General features: G+C 41.4%; 1 protein-coding gene across 6 annotated transcripts in view; it reads right to left on the bottom strand.

The window, feature by feature from the left end:
- Nucleotides 1-22,832, bottom strand: part of LOC147306677 (apoptosis-stimulating of p53 protein 1-like) — a 56,593-nt gene that overhangs the window by 16,584 nt on the left and 17,177 nt on the right. For 3 of the 6 annotated variants that reach the window (XM_086275647.1, XM_086275646.1, XM_086275649.1), the window contains exons 3-5: nucleotides 22,466-22,573; nucleotides 16,838-16,902; nucleotides 3,953-4,048 (exon numbers count right to left, since the gene is read on the bottom strand). In XM_086275647.1, coding sequence (XP_086131773.1) covers nucleotides 3,953-4,048; nucleotides 16,838-16,902; nucleotides 22,466-22,573 — 269 coding nt within the window. Of the gene's footprint in view, nucleotides 1-3,952; nucleotides 4,049-8,666; nucleotides 8,920-14,275; nucleotides 14,426-15,764; nucleotides 15,928-16,837; nucleotides 16,903-22,465; nucleotides 22,574-22,832 lie in introns of those variants that run through there. The other 3 variants (XM_086275652.1, XM_086275651.1, XM_086275650.1) reach the window with 3 other exon arrangements.

Genomic DNA, 22,832 nt, shown 5'->3' with positions numbered 1-22,832 from the left:
CATGGCATTTTCAGTTTTAAAGAAACTAAATCATGTTTTGCAAACCCAGCCAGAAAAAAACTAAAAAATACTATTTTTATATTATAAAAATAAGATTATCTGGTATACCAACTAAACTTAGCGAGGTTGAGCCCGTTTTCACTTGGAGAACCTGAAAGCCTGTTTTCTGAATCAGCTCACTGACTGAGGAGGATCCTACACAAACAGAGGAGCAACAGTGGCATTTGTTCCAGCACTTCAATCAGCAGAATTCAAATTTGATAAACGTGTTGGTGTTATTCGGTTACGTTTTCAGCACTGGCTGTTAAATCCAACTAAATGACTATAGAAATGAAAACTACGTTTCAAGTGGTTTTAAAAGAGCCTCTGACACAAATATTTTGGGTCTTTAATGAATTCAGGCCGGTGCTGTCGACTGATTGGCCAGTTTGCTGTCTGCCTCATTATTTGTCAAGCTGTCATTCAAAAATTTCATGAGTTCTCAGTGAAAAACAAATCACATTCAGTTTATGCACTGATGATAGAATTATTTCACGGTGCTCATGAATTTGATTTCCTCTGTGACCTTTCCAGGGAGTGCCCAACGTTTCGCCCTGTGACAGATGAAATAGGCCCCAGACCCCCACTGCAACCCTGAATTGGTTGAGTGGTTAAGAAGATTAATGGAAAGATGGATAATATTTCCTGGTTTTTGGTGCTTTGAGAACACATGCATGTGTTTTCACATTGTTCCCTCTCATTTTGCACACCTGCATGTTAATCTTATTTTTCATAAATAAAATCTTATTTCAAATGTTGGTGAAATAGATTAGTGTGCCGCTTCATACCATGCATCCTGTTGTACACACATAATACCAGATTATATATATCAGCAGCACTAGCACCAGCAGCTTATTGCCGTGTTTAAGTGTTTATCTTTACTCTACATAAAACATGCATTTTCTGGACCATCACATCTGCAGCTACACACAGCCGTCATCTATCTCAACCTCAACCTTTACTTGAGCCTTAAGATCTTAATAAAGCTGAAACTGTAAGTCAAACTTGGAGACACCAGTTACCCCACTCGTCTAATATTTTACCAAAGAACAGAATGTCAGATTCCTCATTAATGAGGAATTAATTAAAGGCTGGCATCACTTTACCAGGAGCAACAGTGAATTGGAGTACTTAATGACTTAAGTACAGTTTCCACAAACTGCAAAGAAATCTAGTGGGATAAACTGGGCCCTTTGGTGTGCAAGTACTGGTCCGTGGTCCACATGTTGGATGCCCATGTGTTAGACCTAACAGTCAGCTGGTCTTCTGCATTCATAAAATATGAATTATTCATTTAAACGAGAAGTGTTTTCAGTGCTGAATAGTGAGGGCAGGAACACTTAATCATCTGGCCGTGCACATCCTTAGTCAACAGCATAATACTATAATAACTGCCATGCATGCAGTTTATTTTCACCCGATCATCACATCCAACTCCGAAGACCATCAGCTGCTATTGATTTTCATTTAAGCTTGTGTGTATCTATGTATCTGACACACACAATAAACTACAGTGAGGAGACAGAGAAAGGCTGTGATGTGTGATGCTGACTGAAGCAGTTTACACCACTCACTCTGTATTTTGCAGGTACATAGTACGGCTGACCTGTGTGTGTGTGCGTGTGTGTGTGTGTGCATGCGTTTGTGTGTCTCTCTCTTTCACATAAACACACAAAGAGGAGGAGAAAAGGGCATGTTGGCAGGAAGCTGCCCTGCTAACACATTACATAAGAGAAGGGTGTTTAATTACAGACGTAGTGCAGGAATAAAAGTTTTTATGTTTTCGACTTTTTATTTTCCAGGAAGTCATCAATCTACGTTTCGTTATATTAATGTTGAGAAGACAGAAAATGTTTCTACATCAGCGCCTGGGATTTTTTTCATCCAGCAAGGAAATGCTTGAGCAAGCTGGAAGGAAACACTTAATAGCTGTCAAATTACAGAAGCAGTTAAACTGCTGCTTTAAAAAAAAAAAAAAAGCTGGATATCAGCATTAAACTGACAGGCAAAAGAAATCACTTCCACAGCAGTCTTGAAAAACTCAAAATGGCCAAATAAAAGTTTGTGGTTGATGCATTTTATCGAAAACTTTACCAAATGAATGCCGTTTGGCTCACTTTCCTGACTCCTTCCTGGAGTACAATACTGGGTAAACTTCCCAGCAGCTGTAGATCCCTGCTGAACTCATTTCCTGCTAACTCAGAAGGCCACTTCCTGAATCTGGGGATGGGGCCGAATGACCATGATCTGTGTCTCCAGATATTTTCTCACATGTGCTGCAGCCCTGAAGCTTTCTAAACATCAGCCAAAAGAGTCAAAAGTGAGAAAAAGTCGAGTTCACACCACATCAAAAAAGAAACATCTTTACCCCTTTCTTTGATAAAGACCTCTGTTCTGAATCCAGGCAGTATTTGTTTATCCCCAAGGGGCAATTAACATACAACAGAGCAGCATAACGTTGACGAGAAGGACAATAAGAACAAGCAATAAGAGTGAGACAATAAATACACAGAATATACAGTTTTAAAATTACACAGTTTTTAAATTAAAGTGACTGAAAGAGGGGGGAGAGAATAACATGAAAGCATGGGTCTATGCTGCCTTGTATCAATGCTTCATGCTTGTGGTGGTTTAATGGTGCAGGAGATATTTTCCTGGCACACATTTGGCCCGGTAGCACCAACCGAGTATTGTTTAAATACCACAGCCTACTTGAACGTTGTTGCTGACCATGTCCATGCCTCTATGACCACAGTGTACTTATCTCAAACTCTAATTAATCTCATATTAGTTTCTTTTACATGACAATGAGTTCACTTTTAGTCCACTACAGCATGCTTGGGATGTAGTGGAATGGGGATTTGCATCATGGTTGTTCAGCCGATAAATCTGCAGCGACTGTGTGAGGCTATCACATCAATATGGACCAAAATCTCAGCACTAGCAAGGTCCACCAAACAACATTTCTACAAGTCTAACTTCTTTTTTATGGTCAGCCTAGCTAAAAATCCATAGCTCAGTCTTCTGCAACAAAGCCGGCTGCAAGGAAAAACAAAACTTGCGTTTACAGTTCCAACACTCTGAAATGGGCTAGAACAAACTGAGCCTGTGGTGCTGTAGTTGCGCTCCTATTTTTAAGTTCAGCTCCTATGTGAAGGCTTTCCAAATGTTCAAACGACCCAAATTATGTTGTTCTAAAACAGAAACTCTTTCATGACAAAACAGACGCACTATGTAAAGACCCACACTGTCCAGTCTCTCAGATCTGCTCAAACTGTCTCCCTTCAACATCAACAACGTGTGCACATCTACAACTGACGGGGTATATATGTACTTGAAAAAAACAACGACAAAAAAACTTAATCTGGGCGTAGCAATATTTTGACCCATGTCACCTTGGGCTTAAGGGGTTAACGTGCAAACTCCCCAGCACAAACTTACTGTGACCTTCAACTGTGCGAGTTTTCATCGATTTGTGCTGATGTGAGAAGAGCGCTGGTAATAGTCTGGAGAGCAGCTGTCATGTGCGCTTCCTCCTGCATGCTCCACCCAGGCAGCTCCCTCAGGTAAACCTCACTGAGTATTTCTAAACCAGACTATCTCCTGTGTGGTGCATGTAAGAAACTGCAGCCTCGGAAAAAGTCTTAACTCAATTCTCCCCAGCCTACGTCTGAAAACGACATCTCTCCTCCAGAGCCAATCTTTCACGTCGTTCCTCAAACCCTGAACTCAATCACACACACACACAAAAAAAGATGCATGTGATGTGATGCGCACACACATTCATCTGAGGCTCCAGGGGCCTCAAAGCCGATCTTTTCAGACAGACTCTAATGTAGCTAACCTTACATTAACTGACAGGCAATCCATCCAGCAGCTCTGTGTGCGTGTACAGTATGAGTGAGTGTTTTACCTTGGCGAGCAACATCTGTTGCTGAGCCTCTATTTGTTGTTGTTGTCTTGTGGCCATTTCTTGGAGCTCAGAGAGGGTCAGCTCCACACGGGGAACCTACACCGGCACACAGGGGTTATACATTAATACATTATGTACATAGAGACAGACAGTGTTTTCCCACAGTTTCCATCCATTACACGTCTCACTGTTGCTGTCGAGATGAAAACCCAAACTGTGACAGGAGATAAAGCACAGCTGCACACATATATCACCTCACATTTTAGGTCACTGAGCAGCTTCACTGAATGTTATTAGGCAGGCAGCTGGTGGCTCTGGAAGAGCGACAGAATTATAGTTTAGGGCTAAGAAAAAAAAAATCGCCAGAATCATCCCCTTTCCCTCACAGCATTTCCTTACAGATACATCTCTGGGAGAGTGCTTTGTTCAGGAATATCTTTCTAGAGACTGATGTGTGTTTGCGTGTACGTGTGAGGGTGGGAAACGGGGAGGAATGCCTTTAGCAGACAACAACGGAAGGTTTCAACCCAGCTACATCCTACTATTGTGCACATTTACTTATGAACACACACAGACACACACTGCACCTGGGGTGTTATATTCATTTCCAGTTCACAGTGAAGTCAGACAAGCTGGATATGACTACATCTGTCCTTTAATAGCCAGGTTATCAGAACACGGCTCCACGATTACAATACTTTTCAACAGACTGCGGTACAGTATTATAATATTTAATAATTATTGTTTGACAGTTTGACTCCTACAACACCAGAAAGGTCTGGCCTCTGGAGATATTTTACTATCAGCGTGTGAATGACTGATTATGACATAATACACTACATCAACTTAAGCCATCCTAGGACAGAGAAAATGGAGTTTCAACCTGGGATTAAAAATGCGATCATACTATTAAACCTCAGACAGGCTTACAGCTTCATTTAGTTTAACCCCCCATCCAGAGTAACATTGACGTATGAATATCATCCATCACTCCCATTTGGGCTGAACAAACTCCGCCTATTGTGCTGCAACTGTATTCTTGTGCAAAGTTAATCTCAAATCTGAAGCTTTTCCAAATGTCAAAATGACTCAGATGATGTTCTACAAAAACAGAAACTGTCTTATGGGCAAATGAATGCATGAGCATTAAAGATGAAGACTCTGTACACTGATATCTATTGAAATTTGCTCCCATCAACATCTTCCATTTTTAAGACTCGTCGTGTGACTGTTGTTTCCAATTTTGAACCCCTAACATATGAGCCATCTGCCCACATCACCGGGCGAGAATGTGAGTTGTGAATAATTTTTAAAAAACTGCGAACTTTTCAGTTATGCTTAGTTTATTGCATTACATCACCAAGAAGTATTTATTTCCTTGGTCAGCCTTGGAAACACTATATGATTAGTATAGTAGATTACTTATACGGCACAGATATCTATTAGGGCAGTTTGATCATCTAAAAGGAATCAGTCGGGACCTGAGATGAAACCCTGAGGAATACCAGAGTTAACAGATTGTGGTGGGACAACATTATAAGTAATATAAACGAGTATGGCAAAATCTAAGATGGTTATTAGTATAAATGATATACTCACAAACAGGGAGTATCAGAGTATCAGTAACAGAGGTCTAAACAGTAAAACCAGTGCAGATGGGCCTTAAATGGGAATCGCTTGTAAAGGCCAGCAGGGGGCGGTTGCTCAAGAACAAGACAGATTGGATAAAATTCTTGGCAACTGACTCGTGATTACTTTAGTAAACCCTTTTCTCTTGAGTTTATGGGCTCAATCACTAGTTTCAAGTCCAATGTAATAAAACATGATGTTCATTTTATAAATTATGGTCCTTATTAGTGACCCTGAGACCTTGAGTATGCAATGTCCTTCGGTTTCTTTGTCATGTGTTTTCACTTGTGTCATCTGGTTTCAAAAAGCTGAAATGGTAATGGCCAAAATGCTTCAGAAACCAGCGATTACAATGTTATTGGCTGACATTACAGTGGCTACTTCCTTCTTTATACTCAGTCTTTGGATACACAGTTTTAAAGGGTCAGTTCATCTATGTTCAGTGCACTAAAAACATTTTTACTTATGTGAGTTCTGAGTTCTGATCATTGCAGGTTTTTGCCAGATGTCTGCTTGAAACCATGGACGTTTTTTTTTTTTTTTTGATGGCGCTCAAGGAAAAAAAATCCCAAATCAGTCTTTTTATCTAAATAATCTACAGTCTTCTCTGTGAGAGCTACATTGGTGTCTGTTTGACTTGAAATGATTATTGGCAGTACTTCAGTGGCCTGAATTTGGGGACTGCTCCGATTATCGGACACAGAAACTGGAGACAGAAGAGTCTGTTGTTACTGGCATTTAATGGGACTTGGAGTAAGGGTTGAGTAGTTCAAGTAAAAATGATTTTTTTTCCCAGTGATAAGACAGAAATAGTTTCCAAATGTTAAATTAGGGTCGAAGAGGACGGAGGCCACTGCAAATTTTGTTAAATGTGTGAAAAAATATTGATGTCTAAGTGGAGACTTAGATGTGCCATGAGTAAGGGAGGCGCTGATGAATAACTCCATTACCCAGAACAGCGCCCTTGGGTTATGACACAAGTTATGAAATCAGTGAAACAAATTAAAATCATCATCAATTTAACTACTGGAAGCTCTAACTCTGGCAGCACTAGTGCTATGCTAAATATCAGTATTGGTGATTAATAGCCCTGACAGCCACACTGTGCTATAGACCGTGGACCGAGTTATGTAAATCTACATAAAACATAATGCACACATAGTGTATTCCACTGCAATACATCATGTTTTAGACAGTGACATTATGCACAATACACAAGGTTTTCCAGGCAGTGTCGCCACATATCATTAGCTAATTGCTGACTTTTGGGATCCTGTGGTTCCTCACTTTGATGTGCAACAATAATTGCATTGTTTTCTCATATCTCAAGAGTAATTTCAGAGCCAATCAGCATAAGACACTTTAAGATTTTGTTATATTTTTTAAGCCCTTTCAGTCTGATATCCCTTTAAAATGTATATAATGCATAGATGGAACTACAGGGTGGGGCTTCAGACAAGCAGCAAAAAGCAGTTTTTATGCTTACATGCAGTAACCATACGTGGTTGATGAAGGATGCAGTCAGACTAGGCACACTTGTCTTGTGCCATGCCTGAGCCTGATAGCCTCCCCTCCACACAGACTAAACTAAAACTGTGCAACAGCATGCTTCAGTCTTTTCTGTCCACTGCTGAAACCACTGCTCCTTTCTCTCTCTCCTCTCAGTTCCTCGTTCTTTTAGTGCACGCTCTGCGTTTTTATCATGAAGAAAAGTGCTTTTGCAGAGCATCGTGAGGTTCATGAGTTTATGTATTTATGCTTTAATTGGTGTCATTTCACATCGGCCTTTCTCGTTGCCTTATTGATTTATGAATTTGTTAACATGGCAATTTTCAGTTAAACTTCAGAAATGCTGTTGTTGGTGCCAAAATGTTGAAGTTCTACATAGTTACAACATGCACAACATGTCCTCTCGGACCCACCTGTTAAAGTCAGACAGGGCAGAACGGATGGATGGTCTGACTTTGGGGGTCAAACATGCTCAGGCACAGCTCTGATCACCTAAAGTGAGTATACACTTCATTTTTACTCTGATATAAAGCCGTCCAGAGACCATATATAGATTTCAGGCACCTAGTGACATAATGTGGCAGGACCTGAGATAAATTCTCTCAACTTCCACAGAGTGCAGGATGCCACTGATTGACATATGACCTCATGGTAAATACATTAGTGGCTTACCAAGGCAACCAGAGCCTAAAATGCCCACTAGTGACCAGCAGTCAGTTTCAAAGTCATGCATGATGATGGACTCGTTTCCAGTTGCAGCTTAATGCCCGTACAGTCACCTGGATGAGTTGCCAGCATTCTTTCTCATGCTACATGCATAACAATCCTACTACTGCCAGCACTGAGGACCTTTTAGAGCTGTTCATTTGAATATGTTTTAGTAAAATTTTTCCTGCCGTGTATGATTTTTGTTCCATTTTTCACGTTATTCATTAAATTATATTGTCATCTTTTTTCTGCCTCTGCTCTCCATCACAGCCGAGCCTGCTCCTATTTTACCTTTAAGCAAGAAAAGTAATTGTTTTCTTTCTATTGCTTTTGTATCACGAGTGTTTGCACAGGAGTACACGTGTGTGTTATTTGAAAATGTACTAAACTAGAACCCTGCAATGCATCAGCACTTTTCACATTTTGGAGCCATCGCAAATACATTTTAGAAGCATCTAGAAAAAGTTCTGAAGATTCGACTGCAGCTGGTTTCAGAAAAGCAAACATGATACGTATTGCTCTGTAAACACCCTGAGCAGTTTTGCTGACTTCCTCAGTTTAAAAACCTCCGTCTGCAGGACTGAGGCTGAGGATCGCTTGTCAGTCAAAGCAGTGTGTGAGACAGTTTTCCTGGGATTTCCTGCCACTGAAGTCCTCTAAATGCTTCAGCTTCTAGCTTTCCACTGATTCAAATGGGAACATGCACTCCAGCTACAGGCAAGTTAAAAATTCACCTGACACTTAGCCACAGTGTCATGCCGCTCATGCTGTTAAGACACTCTAACACATCCTGCAGACTGTGTTGCTGCGAGCCCCCCGCTGACGTTAACATGCAGTTCCTACCAGCATCCCGCTGTGCTGTATTTACCTGCAGGCTGTCCCATGTGATCCTGCAGGAGCGGACTTTAATTTTGCTGCATTGTCCTTCAACAGTAAATTCCTGCACCAAATCTACCTCATTCCACTCCATCCTCACAAGCGTCTCAGAGACACGCCGGACCTTAATGCTTTCTGATGGAAAAGCGTTGCCAGAGGCTTGCACGAGAACCGCTTAAAGAGGAGGAAATGAGAGCGATCCTTATCACAACTTTCCCTCTCGTCCGCCTGGTGATGTGCTGAGATTTACGACACTCGCTCTTCCTCTCCCTCACTCGCTCGGCCCACACACCCTCCCTTCTCCTCCTTTCTCTCTCTCTCTCTCATAAAAACTCTCGATTATTAGTGCGTTCTCATGTGACGTTTTTACAGAGAGCAAATCCCACCGATGTGACACCGCTTTCAACTGCCACAGTAAACATGAAAAAACACAAATAGGTGCGAAACGAGAGAAGGAACTCCTCGCCGCCCTCGTTTTCTGTTTTCTTTCAGTATCACCCTCTTTTTCTGTTATTGCTCTCAGTTTCCAGTCTCTTCGACCTCAACCTTTTCTTCATCTATTCGTCTCCACTCCTCCTTCACTTTTCTCTCTGCTTATTAAGCCCCATCTTTCTCCATATCTGTATTCTTTCATCTCTCTTTCTCTCAGTCCTTGTCATTTCTCTGCAGCTGGCTTTTTGCTGCAGCGACATCCTCTCTCACTCTCTTTCCCTCTCTCTCCTCTCACACCTCCCTTTTTCTTTCTCCTACTTTCTCTCAGAAGGAAAATCACTGCACCACAGCCTGATGGGGCACTAGCTGCTCTCATCAACCTCTGCCTCCTGCTCCAGATGTGTGGTGTAAAAAAGGTGAAGATGATCAATGGCTGTGGTAGTATGCATGGCGCACACACTATACAGTTAACAGCTGACTGCTGCTGCGTCATATTTTCATTCACACACACACACACACACACACACACACACACACACACACACACACACACACACAAACAGAGTGACATGTGACTCAGTTGCTGCATCACACATTTTCATCTTTCACACAGACAAACACACATTTGTTATTCCTCCTGTTCTGGGTGCAGCCCTCCATGGGCGTGACTGTGCTGTGTGTATAGTATATTGAGCTATGTCAACTATTTATAACCAGCAACACTGATTTTAACATGTTGTACTTTAGGATGTGAGTGTTATTTCTTTATAATGGATGGAAACTTTGTATCATTGTCACTGCAACAGTTGCTTATTGCTTTATAGTGGAGTGGAGTGGAGCTGTGTGCTTCCTGAAGTCCACAATAATCTCCACTGTCTTCTGGGCATTCAGCACCAGGTTGTTGTGGCAAAAAATAGCAAAAAATAGCAAAAATGTTACTTTTAACAGTTTAATAGTTGAAGCTCAGATCTCCCAATAATTTAATTCTTACAATGTTTTTCCAAACTTGACTAAAACGTGACCTCTTTTCTATGAGTGACTCCGGGAAGGTTGGCAAAATTACTTGGGTTTTTAAGGAAATGGAAATCTTGACGCTAGTATCTGCAGACTGCAATGGAAACACCAAAAACATTAACTATTGCACCGGTGCCATCAATGAGTTCAGTCTGTAGCCACTTTAAGAAGAGGATCACAGGGCATTCTTCTAAGTTGGGTAAGTTTAAGGGAGATACCAGAGCTTTTAACTTAGTTACTTCTGTAACTAAACATCAATTACATTTAAAGTGTTTTCTTGTTGCGGCCTGCATTGTTGTATTGTTGTTCTAAATGTTTTATAGCAGGTGAATAGTCCGTTTCAGGTTTGCATCACTCATTTAATAATGCATAACACAAAGATTTCAATAAAGAGCTTCAATATTTTTGTGGATACAGTGTTATAGATGCAACATTAGGATGTTCAAAGATCCATATTTGGACTTTGCTTTTAGATGGAGGTGTTCTGGTGCTTTGTTTGGCTCCAGGATCCACATTTTGGCTGTCAAAACCCTTTTCCACCAACACTTTGCTGTGCCAGTGCAGAGCCAGTTCTGTCTTGGTGTCTTTTCAGAAACAGCCCACATTTACAGAATAACGAGAACAAAATATTTACTAATAGAAGTTTGGATCCACTTATCTGTCCTGATTTTCATTTCATTGAAGTTACCCAACTTTTTGTTTTTGGTGAGAACATGTGGAACCAGTTCTAGACTGGAAAAGAGCAATTTGTGCCGTGGACTCCTGATAGACAGAGGAGCTGCTTTCTCACTCATGGTCCAGGTGGAAAACAGTGATCTGAAGGTGACTGAAGTTTCTGACGTGCTCTTTATGCTGTGCCACGTTTCCTTCTTGAAAAAATGATTAAACATCTACATGCCTGGATGGCAGTAGAGTGTGTGATCTGGGTTTTGATCTCAACCATGTGGGTGCTCACCTGCTTTGCTCAGTTGTCAGTTTTGTTGGCTCTAACTGGTGGAGAAGTCCTAGTTTAGGGCAAACAAAATTGGGCTACTTTGATGACAGCAGGGGGTGGCTTTGAGGCTTGGATAGTAATATTTGGTGTCAGACAACCCTGGCAACCTGAGCAGTGTGTGTTTTTCAGCTGTAAACTACTTTCTCATGGTGCAATTGTGCCTATAATCTGAAGCACATGGAGATATTTGACCTTCTTAGTGTGTGCACACTGCCTTTCTCAACAGTGCTCAAAGTTATGCATACATAGGTCCCTCCAGTAATAAAACCCATCCCCTGCCCATCTGCTGTGCACCTCCAGTAAAAATATTTTTCTAAATTTACAATAACAGCCTTCAGACATTCCTGAAGCCCCAGGCCGGACCAAAGGGGAAAGCTCTGTTATCAGAAGAGCTTCAGTAACCAACATCCACACAGCAGGGTGGCCTGGTGGCTGCAAACATCCTATAACTGAAAGAGCTCATCTTTGAACTTGTCCATCATGTGACCCGACTGTGTCCTTGGGCAAAGCAGTTAACAGCATTTAATTTAAGAGTATAGGAAGCTTCGGCACAGCAGCACCTGGACTTGCGTCACAGGAGGCAATTCAAGTCCGCAAACGCCCCTGACCCTGGACTTTGAAAGGCTTCATATTAATTTAAATCAACACATCCCCTGATGTGTGTTTGGTCAAGAGCGCTCAGACACACCTGACTGCTTAATATATCCCACAGCAGCGCTCCCACATGCAGCTGGATGGGGTTGAGTTACACAGAGCAGGATCAGCAAACTGAATTCTGTGCCTTAACTCAAAGTGTGTGACGGCCCTCGTGGTTACTCTGAGGTCAGGGGCGAGGTTTGTAAGAGAGTGTGCTGCAAAGGGAAAGGCCTGCAAGACACCAGCAGTAAGTAGTAACAGCTACTCATTTATTGAGCAACTAGCACTGTGTCAGTCAGATGAGAAACTATATGCTAACATGTTTTTCCTAAACAGAATAAAGTGAAACAACACAGCGACCATCTCTAATTTAGAGTATGTGTCAGTCCTTCAAAGAGCGGCACAGTTTGAGGACACAGACGGCTCCTTGATGCAGTTAATGTCAGCATGAAAATTTAATTTCGTCTGTAATTTATTATGCATCAGTACTATTGGCTAACAGCAGGACAGTATATGCTAACAAAATGCACCACTCAGAGCCATGCCAAATGTGTCAGAGGGAATCCTCTTGATTTGTTTTTTCCCTGAGATGCGAGCATAAAATTTTAACACATTTCCCAACCAGCCCCATCTGGACTGGTCATTAGACAGCCATGCCCTCCTTTCCCTAATACTGTTAGAAACTAGCTGGGTCCTGACCAGGTTGGTGTATGCTAATAGCTATTATATGCTACCAACAAACAGAGTTAGTACTTCAAAAACTTTCAGTTCACAATTAAATGTCTATCAGTGTTTTTTGACTTGTGGCTCCGTGTTGCAGTAGTTAAGGCTTCAGGCCACCAAAGATTATTGGGGAAAACTGTGAAATTCGGTAACCAGGGAGTGGGTACAGGAGGTTGCTGGCCAGGTAAAATCGATCCATAATCCACATTGATCCATACGATGACCTGTCTGCAAACGCTCGCCATTTACTCTCCGAGCTCCAGAGAAAGGTGTGGCTTTCTGCTACAATCAACACAATTCAAAAGGTACATCACACCTTTCACAGTTTCACAACTGCTTGATGTGTCGTGTTTTTGTGTTTCAAACTGTGGGCAACCAGGTCAATCTGCTAGTGGCCAAAACAACTGCAAAGAGGTTTTCATTGCTGTACTACAAACCTTTTTGCAACCAATTTCACTTAGTGACTGATAGGAAAGTCCAGCGCCAAAATCCAGTTGGGGAATACATATTTATTCCTAATGACTGGTGATTGTCAAGGCGTCACTGGCTGGTCTCTAGACTCCTGTGATTGGGGCCTAATATATATGCCTTACACACAAAAGATTACCAGTTTCAGACCAGAAGGAGACACAAACCCAGCCTCACAAGCCAGTCATCTTCTATTGCAGGTCCCAAATTCAGATAAATGAAAATGCTGCATCAGAATGGCATCCAACATCTAAAATATATAACAATAAATCTGTGCCAAATCAAACATGTGGATCCAGCTGTTGTGGTAAAGTCTTCAGAAATACTTAAAAAAATCTGAGCAGTTTGAGGCATAAATGAAACTCTACATGATTTTCTCTGTAGCTGTGCACACACGTAATGATGGATAGACTGAAAACCTTGTGGCGTAGATGAAAATATCACAACTAAAATCATCATCCAGGAACCACAAATACAGGTAAAAAATGTCACTACAATCTGTAAAATATAACCATCAAATATAAATTATTCTTTACTCGACTGACTTTACTAGGCTGCTCTTGGAGCTCGTGTATTTGTCCTTTTTTGTCGGAGAATGACAAAGTCTGGTCTACTTTTTAAAGAAAACAGGGAATACTCACTTATCCTGGATTGTTGCAGTCAAAAACTTAAAGGATGAATCACTATTCATTAGTGAATAACAATTCTAAAAACTACTACACACCGATCTCTTTCACACATCGCTGTCATCTTTACATCATCCTGTGGCAAGAAACAGCATCTGGTGTGCGTTTGTGTGCGTAAGTGAGTGAGCGCTTTTGGATATGATTACACAGCGCCAACAGCTACACCCCAACTCGGAGACACGCTTCCAAATCCCAAAGTAAGGCTGACACACATACACACACGCACACACACACAGACAAAATAACACAGTCAAGCAAGAAGAAGCCACACCCTGTTTTCACAAGATGTAAACCACACTGATTCACTGACACACAGAGAGACACACGGCCAAACGCTCCACCCTGACACATAGACAAACTGCTCGTAAAGTATCCAGCCAATGTGTGTGAGTGCAACCAGAGTCAGAGAATATCTCTCAGAAGTTTAAGGAGGAGAAAACAAGCTTATACACAATTATTCACTCGCTCAAAGTCACCTTCAGATTGGCTTCTGTTTGGTGGAGTTATTCTACTGTTTCATCTAAAGTGAAAAGGTCAAAAAAAGTGGAAATCGCATCAACGTAGCTTCAAACACACCCACCCACACACACACACACACACACACACACACACACACACACACATAAAAAGAAATGGACCAAAACTCACCCCCTCTGTCTTGTTGTGCCTCAGATCTTTTTGCTTTAAAGCAAATGTTCAAGGATGAAGACGAAGAAACACGGAGACCTTAAGAGTGTGAAGGAGTGTGTGAGGTGAAAGGAAGACGAGACGAGGGAGGAGGAGCTGTTTGGCTCACTAGCAATCCTCTTAGCCTGGTTATGTCATGGGACCAAGCTAATCCTACCTTCACTGACTGACCCACACACACACACACACAGAGGATGACCATCCAGCAGACTGACCACCACCAATACGCACAAAAACAGTCTATGACTGGCTAGCCGAGGCCTAACCCAGATATACAAAGCAAATGTGCAGTTTGTGCTGAAACACAATGGTTTGGATGGTTCAAAATAGCTGTTAGTGACAAATTAAAAGCACCAAACATGAGGTCAGTTGCTCTTTTTACTGCATGACCTCAAGATAACAGGATAAGGCACGCTGGCAAAGCAAAACATGGTTAGCTGAAGGACTGACTCAGGCTGGTGACAAAAGACTAATTACCCTTTTTTTCTCTTTGTGAATTTATAAACAGCAATTACAGTGTGCGTGTATAGTGCATGTGCTGTGTTTGTGTGCTCGCATGGTTGTTCCTGGTAGAACAGTTCAATCATCACTGTCACTAATCCCCCGGCTAATCCGCTGCACTACACACACAGACAAATACATACACGCAAACGTGCACATGCATTGTGCTGTACGTGTGGGAATACTGGCTCACAAAGACACACTCATACAATTACTTCGCTGCGACTACGGGGTTTATTTTGTATTCCTCAAATTAAATGCTATTAAGGAAAGTTTAAAGAGCCAGATGTCTTTTATCCTTCGCTGACTGGGATTATTTCTTGCATTTATTTTGAAAGTCAAACCCAAAAGCTATCAAAATAAATTATAGGAACATTTCTGCAAACAGAGGGTATGACTAACCAAATCCACCTTTAAAGCTCACCAATAAACACTTAGTGTATCTCTATTGGTCCATGCATGAAACACCAATATGTGCGGTACAAACAAGCTTGGTTAACCCTTTTAGATTGCCAGATATCCCTTTAGTTTATGGGTCACATTCAGTCCAATCTGATCTCAAGTGGGCCGGACCTGTAAAACTGCTGCATGATAACCAAAGTGTCTTTTAATGCTTACATCATTTCTTCATCATTTTACAAAAACAGCCCGAGTAGTTAATTTCAGCAGCATGTATTATTACATTTGCAAATCACAGCGAATCTGCAAAAGCAAAAACATGTTGACTTTGAATTTTGAGTTCTAACCATTTCAGATCTAGAATTGACTTTCCAGATATTTCTATGTATGCAAAAGACTGCTGACATGACATCACCAGGAGCAGCAGTGCAGCTTATTAAAAAAACAAACAAATGAGAATAAACTGCATTTTCCATTCTTGCAAAGACATCCAGGTGACCTTTTGACCCCCGGGCTGCATGTTTGTCACCTCTGTGCTAGTATACTTTACCTTTACAGGCCACGATTTCCCTCCTTTTCCAGTCGTTGCTCTTGCCACAGTTTCTAGCAGTAAGCAGAATCCAAATGCAGGACTCGCAGACAAAACAAAGTAAATCAAAACTAACCTTCAATTAAGTCAACAAAAATAACACTCCAAACTCTTGGAAAGAGCACACACAGGGCATTAACACACACAAAAACAACAGGAAACTGAGGCTATATACAAACACACAGACATGCAATCAATGGAAGAGGAAACAGGTGGGAAATGGGGCACAGCTAAAACTAATCACATACAAAAGAAGTAAAACTAAATACAAAACACGAGAGACTAATCATGACGACGAAGAAGATGCGGGAGAAGATTAATAACTCAAAGAACGCAAAATCCAAGCAAAACACAAAACCTTAAACAGAAGCTAAACAAGGAGAAATAACCTGAACCTCACAATGACAAAACCCACAGGCCATGATGGCGCTATGCCAAACTGGCTGCAGGTTAAACCACAGACAGCCCAAAGCTGTGGCCTGAAGAGGCCGTGTGCTATCTGGAATCAAGGAAGTCATAACTGACATGGATGGTCTCAAAGCTGTGGATGTTTGTTTGTGTGCTGCAGCTCTTCACCGAGTCCTCATCTTCAAATTTTATAACAGAGGTGTTTTGATGAAATTTTACAAACCTGAACCTAACGTGGAGCTTCAGAGGAACAGAAACAATCCCAGTTTAATAAATCAGAATATTCTTTTGGTGCATGCACATCAGTATGAATCCTGCAGTTTTAGAAATAAAACCTCTGATATGTCATGCTTAAATAACTGCATGATATATATTTTTTGTAGTTACATATACAAAACATAGACTGTGTGTATAAACATGCTGTAACTGTACAGAATCAAAATCTCAGGAGACAATGAAAGCCTGGATGTTGAGGTTGAGCCAATTGGAGATGCAGAACGTGGCCTGTCGTGTTCCTCATGTGTGTGTGTGTGCGTGTGTGTGTGTGTGTGTGTGTGTGTGTGTATGTGTGTGTGTGTGTGTATGTGTGTGTGTGTGTGTGTGTGTGTGTGTGTGTGTGTACCAACCTTGTCATTAGCACTTTCTGCTGTTGCTGCTGTGGTCCAGCTCTGCTCCAAAGGCTGCTGACTTCCTGCATATAAATGAACAATGAAAAGAAAAGTGTGCAGAGATATTGAAACAGCATATTAAAACTGGACCTGGGTGTGCTGAGCCCTGTGACCTGGCAGACATGTGACTGACACACACAGAAACAGAGCCTTGGCCTTAATTAACCACCGAAGCGCGCGTGTTCGCCTTATCGCAAGGATAAACGAACAGGATGTGAAAATCTGCTTTCTTTTCCCGTCCACCGCATACTAATCATTATTATTATTTTAACACTGTATTTTCAAAATAGAGAATATTTACAGCAAATACTGACGACATAATTGGTGTTCACAAAAAGAACAATAACAATATAGTAAAAAAAAGAGAGAAAATCCTTTTTTTGCACCCAAAAAGAAAAAAAGGGATCCACTTATCTGTCCTTATATGTCATAATTAATTATTATGACATATTAATATCTTCAGTTGAATGTAAGCTCTCCTTTAAGGATGTCAGCACTAGGGATGGGTACCGTCATGGCACCGGTTCTGACATAAACAGTAGTAACCAGACCGAAAAGCAGCGCACATTTCGGTGCTTTATTTCGGTGCTTTTTTTTTCCTGAGCTGTGATACACTTTAGATTCTAGCCAATCATTTTACGTTTCCGAGGATAGTAGGCGGGGCCAGGTACGTACGTTCTTTTAGAGCAGAGCTACAGATTAAAAATGTCCAAGGAGGACCGGTCAAAAGTCTGGCTGTACTTCACAGCAAAATATGCAAACTCAGCAGCCTTCAACAAGTGCTTTAAGCTGATTGTGATACTGTCAAAGGAGGTAACACCTCAAATCCGATGAAACACCTGGCGACGCATAGCGCCCAGAAATGCGCCGTATTTGATAGCTTGCTGCGAGACCTCACACCGTGCACATCTACTGGGGTGGGTTGCCAGTTATCGGAGCCGGAGCAACATCCCCCAAAAACCCGAAGAATAGAGTCCTGGCCCCTAGCTCTGCCAGTGTAGCAGAAACGATGACGGATGATGACGGCAGCAGCAGCCGTTCTTCTCTGCGTGAGTAGCTTAATGTTGTTCGTGTGTAATTTACGTTGAGTAGGCTAACCACGTTATTACATTAATGCATGTAAGGTGAACTAGCAAACATCATCATAGCTACATGCGGCTGTCTTCTTGTTTGATGGCAGATGCTCCCTTCACCCTGGCCAAAAAGGCTAAAATGACCAAAGAAAAAGTGGAAAACAGTTAAACTTGAGAGGTTTTTGGACAAAGTTTGTGTTTTTTCCATTGTTTAAGCACTGCTTCCAGCCAAGAGTGATACCATATATGCCCCATAGCTGCAGAAAAGGCTAACATTGTTATCTTTTCACAAAAAAACAGCTGAACATGAGAGGTTTTTGGACAAAGTTGGTGTTCTCCATTCTTTAAGCACCGGTTTGAGCACCGTTTAAGCACCGGCACCGTTTCAAAAGTACCGGATAAAACCTAAACGATACCCATCCCTAGTCAGCACATAGATCACTGGGCAGCCCCAATAAAAATTGCCCAGGATCTTTACAAACTTTACTTTTTACAACTCCACTTATCTTTTAACTACATATTTCCAAAACTTGGAAATATAAGGGCATTCCCAAAAACAGTGAATACACATTCCTAGGGGGTGACCTGTTGGAATGTATTTGATTCACCACAGGACACCATATTTTCCATGTATTATCTTATATTGAATTCCTTTATTTATTACTTAGAAATAAGGAATGGGATCATTTACACTAAACCTCCCAAATATCCTCACCATAGGCTTTCTGTAAATCATCCTGAGAACATTCCCAGCATTGTGATTATATTATTTCTGCAGGATGTTGTAAAAACCCAAAATAAAACCTTTATTTAAAGCAAACTTCACAATAATTTTCTATGGAGCCTGGAAGTGAGCAGGAATCCTGCGACGTCACATAGTGACAAATTTGAAGATATGCATAAAAATCTTTCTGAGGAAGGCCAAAGGTATTTTGAAACTGGGCAAAGGTCATAAGTTTGTTATTTTCATCAAACAGGTCTGCTGTTAGTTTGACACCTTTTCTGCACCAGGATCCAAATACAAGCAGGGAGAAAATCTCTCTTGCTGAGAGGAGGTGTAATGTGGGTAACTAAATCCTTCCTACCAATTTATGTCTGTTTATATCTCGCCATCTTATCATTGTGTTTGGAAGAATTGGATTGTCTTTCGTTTTGAAGCTGGGTTTATTTTCTACATGTAAGCTCTCCTACTAAATCAAAGGCATTACATCCCCATTTCTCAAAAGGAGTTTAAGATAACAGTAAAGCCACTCATGGATGAGCCTGCCATGACATGCCCAATTATAATGTCTAATGTTAGGGAAGGATAAACCTCTGCAGAGAGCTGCACAGTCTTCTCCCTTGCCAAATAAATTTAGAAAAGTCTTTTTCAGTCTCTTTTGCTATCTTAGAAATATATAGTGGTAACAACTGAACAGAATAAAGTAATCTTGGCAGGATATTCATCTTTATAAGAGTTATTCTACCCATCCATGAAGCTGTCAGATTCATCCATCTTGTAAGGTCCTTCCTTTTTTTTTTTCTTTTTGCACTCTGGTCAAATTGTGCCTCAAGAAGGTGTCAATTCAGAGTCAGTCCAGAAGAAAGGGGAAACAGATGGATGTGAAGTTTTACTATAAAACCAACTGGCATTGCTCTTGATTTTATCAAAGTTAATTTTATAGCCTGAGATCCAAAAAAGATAAACCCCCTGACGAGTGAGGCTCTTATCGCCCAACTAGCTTAACCAATGTTGACGGCAAAACTTTCCCCAAAATCCTGGTTAAAAGATTCGAGAACTATCTCCCTCTCTTAGTTAAATCAGACCAGACTGGTTTAGTTAAAAACAGAGCACCTCTTACAAACATGAGAAAATTATAATTATCCTGTTTTCTATAGTGAATAAGATACAGGAGCTTATTATGTCCATGGGTGCAGAGAAGGCTTTTGATCGGGTAGAGTTGCCTTATTCATTTGAGGTCTTAGAAGAGTTTGTACTTGGAGAGGGCTTTATCAATTTTGTCAATTTTGGTCATAAGAAACCATAATAGTACAACAGCACTTCAAACAGATTCTGTGCAAACAAGATATTTTTTTGCATGCTGATGATGATCCTCTTCATCTCTACAAATCTATACTCATGTTAATGTTGATCATTCAACATTTTTGGATCTCTTACTAATACCTTAAAATAACTTAATTACATGTAATTATGTAGCTCTGTATTTATCTGTTTTTAATCTATTAATTGCAGGATTCATCTTAGATCTACTAAGATAATAATAATAATGGATTGCATTTATATAGTGCTTTTCGGGGCCCTCAAAGCACTTTACAATCCCACTATTCATTCACTCACATTTGTAGCCACAGCTGCCCTGGGGCAGACTGACAGAAACGAGGCTGCCATATCGCGCCATCGGCCCCTCTGGCCAACACCAGTAGGCGGCAGGTGAAGTGTCTTGCCCAAGGACACAACGACCAAGACTGTCCGAGCCGGGGCTCGAACTGGCAACCTTCCGGTTACAAGACGAACTGCCAACTCTTTGAGCCACGATCGCTCAAAGAGTTGAGCTCAAATGAGACAGGTTCAATCTGGGCTAATCCCAGGCAGCTCCAACTTTCACCTCCAGCCAATAAAGCAGCCACAGCAGCACTCCCCATTCAATAAAGTAGTTAAAATTGTATTTAAGCACCAGCAGAGAGAAAGTTCACATCAAGCAGATCAATAACTAAATATACTGTGTACTCTGCACTTTGGTTTTCACCGTGGGACATCGATCCATCAGTCCATCCATAATCTGACTCTTATCGCGGGAAAGCGGTCTGAGAAGAAATGCTCAGACCTTCCTTTTGATGTAATCACTCCAGAAGTGTCAGGATTTCCTACTCAGCAGACATGCTGAGACACCTCACCTCAGAGGGATCCAGGAGGTATCCTAGTCTGATGATGAGCTATGGCGCCCTTTGAGGTGAGGAGGGTTGCTTCTCTGGGTTGGGAATGAATGACTGCACCAAGTGGTGGAGTTTAATACAGATATCTAAAAATAATTTGGTTTTCTGAATGCTAACCTGAACTAACGAACTGCTTAATGAAATTCTAGTCGTGTTTCTGTGATACTCACAGCCTGTGCATGCATCTTGCAAACGTTAGCCTATATCCTTCTTTCAAACATATTTGTTTGGACCATGGATGTGACCAAGCACACATTGGTTACATCCATCACTCATATACAATCTGTGCTGTGGGCCATATTGCTTCTATTAAGTTACCTCTGTTCCATTCAAATAAGACCAGTTTGCTCTCCATGGACGGACCAATAATTTTTAGGTAATGTGGATTAATTACAGAAGTCTTGATGATGGAAAGTGATATCCTTGCACAGGAAGTGCAAACTCACCACAGGCACCTTCAATAAGGCACTGAGGGCAGATGAAGCTAAATTAGCCTAGGAGCAGGTAATGCATTAGGGTAATGTGATGCTCCAGTCCCTGGAGAGCTATTGGCTCATTTAAGAAGCTGTTTTATTGTATTAGGTGCAGAGCCAAACACAAGCTGGCAGCAGAAGTGTGGGACAGTTTGGCTGCCGCAGGGGGCTGCACCAACAAATCCATCCCTTACAAGCACAGATGATGTTACTCTTTCTGTAGCTACGTGCGCTCACAGCTCAAAACCACATCTGTACTAAAGAAGCAGGCGGACCACAGGGAGAGAGAAGCGCTCCACAGCAGCAGACCAAATGAGCTGCTGTTCTTTTTATGTTACCACAGATCTCCTGGCATATGAACTGCGACTGGATAAAATCTGAGATCCAGACACCATAATGAAAAAATCTCAACAGACACGAGAAAGCTTTAATGGGCTGAGCCAAGATGAAAAAAAACTTGGTGGTGATTAATTCATTTTTCTGAAAAGACTTCACAGCTCGCTAACAGACGATAATAATGAGATTCTAATGAATGATAATTGAGCTTTTTAATGACTGAGGGGCAAGACGGGAACCAGCAGGTGGTGAGGTTGTCCCGTCCCTGTGGGGAGCACCAGACGCAGGCACAAAAACACACCAGCGCTACAGTGACGCCAGTACATGCCTGCTGATGAATGCTTTGGCCGGTAACTCTCAACAAACGTTACACAATCGCTCATTCGTTGATTAAGAAGTTTACGGGGGAAAATCGGGTCATTTCGCCTGCCTGGTTTCACAAAGTTCTTCTTTATGGCTGCCAGCACATCAAAGAGTTGTTTTGGCAGAATATCGCCTGGCGTTTCAGCAGCATTTGTCTGCCCCCTCGCCGTCACACCCCTGCCATTATGTAACTCTAATCATCTTATCTGGCTAATTACTGACCGAGACCCTGAACTCACCTCTAAACCTCATGCACAGCACTTATACCGTGTTTTTCCCACGTTCTCTTCAAATAATACCCCCAAATCCTTTTTTTTTTTGGTTTAACACCAACAGCTGGATATAAACGTAGTTTTTACTGAGAGCTTTAATGAATTCAGTGTGTATGTGTATTTGTTTTGCTGTACCTTGTGTCCAGGAAGGGCAGTGTCTGAGGTAGAAGCTGACCTCGGGCCTCCTGGCTCCCCACTGCTGAAGGAGATCCAACAATAACAACTCCTGAGGGAGAACTCGCTCTGAGAACAGACGAAGGGTGAGAAAACATTTGACAAAGATCCCACTAATTACATAACGTCACACTATTGTGTTATAGAGCTAGAAAGAGATAATTCAGAATTCTTACTTTGTTAAACAGCACATTTACAATTTTATCAGGTCGACATGTATAATTTCACTGACTAGTTTCAAAAAATTACCTGTGCACGTCGTGTACGGCCAAAATTGTCTATAAACGTATCCTCCACACATAGATACTGTAAAATATGTCTTTTTTTA

The sequence above is a fragment of the Aulonocara sp. 'chitande type north' Nkhata Bay genome, linkage group LG19, assembly GCF_057382095.1.
Source record: "Aulonocara sp. 'chitande type north' Nkhata Bay isolate Kocher_YH1m ecotype deep benthic linkage group LG19, A_spYH_male_GT1.1, whole genome shotgun sequence".
In the NCBI taxonomy this organism is placed as follows: domain Eukaryota; kingdom Metazoa; phylum Chordata; class Actinopteri; order Cichliformes; family Cichlidae; genus Aulonocara; species Aulonocara sp. 'chitande type north' Nkhata Bay.
Note: the sequence above shows the minus strand (reverse complement) of the source record. Positions and strands in the feature narration are given on the sequence as shown.